The sequence below is a fragment of the Cyprinodon variegatus genome, unplaced genomic scaffold (assembly GCF_000732505.1).
Source record: "Cyprinodon variegatus isolate N-32 unplaced genomic scaffold, C_variegatus-1.0 Scaffold235, whole genome shotgun sequence".
Classification (NCBI taxonomy): domain Eukaryota; kingdom Metazoa; phylum Chordata; class Actinopteri; order Cyprinodontiformes; family Cyprinodontidae; genus Cyprinodon; species Cyprinodon variegatus.
The window spans coordinates 193,627-198,617 of NW_015150688.1; the positions used below are offsets into that span (position 1 = coordinate 193,627).

The following is a 4,991-nucleotide window of genomic DNA, read 5'->3' on the forward strand; positions in this document are numbered from 1 at the left end:
AACCGTGACCATGAAACCGTGAACCGAACCGAACCGTGGATTTTGTGAACCGTTCCACCCATATTATATATGTATAACCCATTGATTCAAAATGTCAGATATGATGACGAGAGTAAACTAGGAATAAACTAGGACTGAAACAATCAGATTAATCAGGATTAATCAATAATTGAAATAATTGTTAACTAATTTAGTAATCGATTAATTATTAACTGGAGTGTAGAGACTCTAAGACATAACTTTAGCTGACAGAGCAACCCACTTAGAGCATCAATTATACCAAAATTGTAAAAAGAAAAATTCTAACATTTCACATTTAAAATAATAAAAAAAATGTGTCAATATGTTCTATCCAAGTCTTAGTTTTAGCTGGTTTAATGTCCTAAAATGTCGTGTTTAAAGAGCTTTTTTGTATCTATTTTTAATCAAGAAAATAATTCTGAAATGAATTGATTTGCAAAATAGTGGTTATTTGCAGCCCTGGAATAAACCAGGTTAGGAATCAGTTCTCTCACAAGGAACGCTGGGAATTTCTTTAAAGGAAAACAAAATCTCCGCCTTTGCTCCATTTATGATAATTGTGTCTGTAATGTTTCCATGTTTCTTAGAAATGACTTGTATTCATTAGGTTTGTTTATTGTTGATGAGTTTGGTGGTTGGTTTATTTTGGTTCACAAGGATTTTCGCTTCTGAACAGATCAAGACTTTTGACACAGATTTTTTTCTAATAACATAAACAAAGCTCAGAGCATTATGCTTCTAAGGGTGGATTTACATTCGGAAAATAAATATTCTTTCTCCATTTCCCATCTTTTTTGATTACGGTAGTTTGGTTCAGAAGCGCCTTATTAAGAACTTGTATACAGTCGGTTATTATGCATAAATATTTATACTCGAGGTTTAACCTTTTTTTTTGTTAGTTTTCAGTTTTTACCCTTGAGCATATCTGCATGCCTCCATTTTTTTTTCTCTTTGCTGATTGGACATGTGAATTTCCTCCGAAACGTACAACAAAGGGCATTTCTATTCTATTTGCGGACCAGATCTCCAGACCTAGCCTTGGTTGAACACATATACCCAGAAATCACTGAGCTATACCATTACATGTGGTTGAACTAGGATGAAATAATCAGCTTATTAGAAAGTAAATGCAGAAAATCAATAAATCTAGCGCTGCAACTAATGATTATTTTGCAAATAGATTACTCTGTCAATAATTTTTTTGAATAATTGATTAATAATCACATAGCCAAAGGTTCCTTAAAGTAGACTTTTTTGCTAAATCAAACCAGGTGAAACTAAAATTAGTTCTGGATAGAGCATATTGACAGATGAAAAAGATTTTCATCTTAAATGCAAAATGTTTACTTTTTTTTTTACACTGTTGATATAATGACTTCTCTGTCAGTTAAAAGCAGGTTTTAGAGTCCTTACACTCCAGTTCTTGATTAATCGATTACTAAATTCATTGACGATTATTTTAATAATCAATTAATCCGATTAATTGTTTCAAACCTAAATAAATCAAACCCTCATCTAAATGTTTCCATGCATATTTATTCAGAGTAGAAGAGCAAACAGACAACCTGTCCGAGTTAATAGACCATGTCAGGCAGCTGCTATCTGTTGCCTCTGGCTGTGTTCAACTGCTCATGCATCACACATGCATAAAGCTTTTGGAAAACCAAAGTACCTGTTTATGTTCTCCTAACTTTCAAATGTTTCCCCACTTCAACCTTTGAGTTTTGGGTAAGTGAGCCAAACATAAAATTAGTAATAGATTAAGTTGATAACTTACAGCAGAGCAGCCTTCGACGGATGTAAAGGTCTCTTAGAATAAAAAATTGAACTTCACTATGTTTTTAAAATATTTGCAACATGAATGGCTTAGATATTTTAGCCTGATTTAGTCGTTTGTGGGGAAGTTATTATTTGAAAGAGCCTTCCTCTGCATATCACAGGGCTAAAATACCTAAATGCTACACCTGAACATTTTCCTGTTAGTGAATTGATCTCCCCCCTCATGACGAAATGTGACATTAAAGATTATTCAAGCTTTTGTTGAGCCTAAAGACTCATTTAATATAAACCATTTATTATTTCTTGCTGTCTTTAAAATACTGTCTCTTTATCTTCACGTTCAGATTCTGGGAGACGCTTAGCGTAGTAATATGTTTATATGTCACCTTTAGTGGAAACCTTTCATGATATGCATATTTCATGAGATGTCAGCTGTAGTTTGTCGTTTGCTGCCTTTATTGTTGTATTTTATGTCATTTATTTATTGCTGTGGCCTCTTTAAAAAAGAAACATACAAACATATTAAGCAAAAACAAGGTGCAATTTCTGTCTTTCTGGTAATTTTGCATGATATTTTCTTCAGTGATCCAGTACAGCAGCGGGGTAAATGGCTTTAGCCTTGTTTTGTTGCTTCACTGCGTTGGAGCTGACTGAGCTTTCAACTGATTAACAGTTTCCTGTGTTCATTTGTATCAAAGTAGAAGAGCTTCACGATGGGGAAGCTGATCTAGATCAGAGAACTTGGACCAGAACGCCCTCATTGGTCTCTTTCCTGATACTAATATTTAAAACGATGGCGTTTTGGCTCATCTCTTCCAGACATTTCAAACTTTGTCATAATTACAACATTAGCTTCCTGGTTTGAATTCTTTAAACTGGCACTCCGATTCCACGGTCTATACCCTTCCACCACAACTACAATAGACACTTTCCATCAACCTTTTTTTTTCCTTTTGCACATTTTGAAGAATTGTATTTGAAGAGCTTGATGCAAACAGCCAAATTTGAATAATGTGCTAAATTACGCAAAAAAAACATTTTGATGCTTGTGCAAAGGCTGTTTTGGACTTTTTAAATAGGAATAAATGTGCTGAAGAGGAGATGTAAATATATATATATTTTTAAATAAGTTCTAATAATAATATTTACCTCACATTACTCATCAGCTGTTTCTGCTGCCGCTGGCATCCTGTACGCAGCATCAGAATCACGTTTCTCTCTCTAAGTCTTGGATGGCACAAACCATCACTGACTCAGCTGACGGTCAATTTTCCCGATTGCAACGCATTAATTCAAACATCAGTCCTTCACTAATCTGTTGTCCACGCCAGCTTACCAACTCTACTTCCTCTTTACTACAGCCAAGCGAAATATCAAATAAAATCACCATAGACAATTGCTCAAGTGGATGGAAATGTGTCTATCCGCATTTTATTATTTTTTTCTTAAAAGTTCGCTCAAATTTGGCATCACATTTGGATGGAACCAGGGCTACTGATCACATATTGTTCCTTACGGTGATTCATACTGGATGCGTGCAGGATCCGTTAATGCATCAGTCAAAAGCAAAACACTCCCTTATCCGCCTCCCTCTTTGGCTCTTCAGGTTTTTAGAAACCTCTGTGTTTTGTTCCATCCTCCTTTAAAAATGGACCCTAACCTTGTCCCTGACAGAGGAAGGCTGTCCGTCATCCAGCATCATGCAGCCCATGTGAATTACCACATTGACTAGACTGGCTTTGATTTATCATAGAGAGCAAATTGCACAGATGAAGAATGCTGCGTGAACTTTGGGTTGGGCCGAATGGGGCCAAGGTTCTGCACAGCAGCCCACTACTTCCTAAAGGATGAGTTCAGTTTCAGAGGACACATTTTATTTGGCTTTATTATCTGTTGGTGTTCATCAAACTGGCATGTGTTTTTTTTTTTTTGTCAGCTGTTCTTTGCTAACATAGAAGTATATATTTTTTATTGTATTCATTATTGTCTCTTTCAGGGGAAATAGATCGATGTCTGAAAAAAGTAGCGGAGGGAGTGGAGCAGTTTGAAGACATTTGGCAAAAGGTAACGTATTTTAAGCATTTCCCCCCCAAAAAATGGATCCATCATCAGGTTTGGAAAAACAGAAAATAGTCAGAAATAAATATTTCTGCCTTATTTATCTCAAAAATAGTGAAATAAGATGAAAACCTAAATAATCCAAACATTTTGTCAACATTTTCCTGATCCTTTAGTTTAGTTCGATAAAATCATTACTTTGTGAAATCCAGAGATTTTTTTTTTCTTATCAATGTCTTTATAAATTTGGTAAACATCTTAAAGATTTACAAGTAGACTATTTCTCTAAAAATAAATGATTCAAATAATCACTAATAACTTATTTGACCTTTATACCGTACGGCAGGATGATTAGTTTACTGAATGTTTCTTATGTTTCATGTCACTGATTTAAGGTTTGGAAATAACATTCAGTCTTACTATTTAAGAGATGCTCTGTAGTCCTGCAGAGGAATAATGAAGATGTGCAGAGAGACTAGATCATTTCTGTAGATAAGAAAGCATTGAGTCATTGGTTGGATTTGTTTGGTAACAAAGATCCCAGTTTGTCTTTTTGCCTTCATTATATCCTGCAGTTATTTTTGCTTTAATGGTCTTCGATTCTCATTTGGCATCAAAGAAGCTTTTTTTGCAACACTAATGGGGCTTTTTTTCTCTTTAATAAAATGTGGAAACCCTTACCCAGTTCATTTTATATCTTAGCTGAATCCTGTTACTGTTGGGGCTAAAAATCAAAGTATTTTACAAAATGCAGTTTTCCATATCGAAATGTTTGAGGTACTTCTTTATTCCTCTGCAATGACTTCTGAGACCTGCTACAAACATTTTCAACCCTTCATCTTATATCGATTTGAATAACATTACTTTTATTTTGAATTCCTCTAAGCAGCTACTTGCTTTAACCTGCTTTCTCTTCTGTTTCTGCAGCTTCACAATGCAGCCAATGCAAACCAGAAGGAGAAATATGAAGCAGACCTCAAGAAAGAGATTAAAAAGCTCCAGGTAAGAGCAAGAATGTTTCTTACGGAAGAGGATTAGGGCCACTGAAAAAAAAAAAAAGAAAACTGTTAACTGATTTTTACATTTTATTTCAGTTTAACATGGGAAAAAAAGTCAGAATTCTGACTTTTTTT

General features: G+C 34.7%; 1 protein-coding gene across 3 annotated transcripts in view; it reads left to right on the plus strand.

Moving 5' to 3' along the window:
• Positions 1-4,991, plus strand: part of LOC107089013 (CCR4-NOT transcription complex subunit 3-like) — a 37,905-nt gene that overhangs the window by 9,987 nt on the left and 22,927 nt on the right. For all 3 annotated transcript variants that reach the window (XM_015381519.1, XM_015381520.1, XM_015381521.1), the window contains exons 3-4: positions 3,797-3,864; positions 4,786-4,860. In XM_015381519.1, the coding sequence (XP_015237005.1) occupies positions 3,797-3,864; positions 4,786-4,860 (143 nt within the window). The remainder of the gene's footprint in view (positions 1-3,796; positions 3,865-4,785; positions 4,861-4,991) is intronic.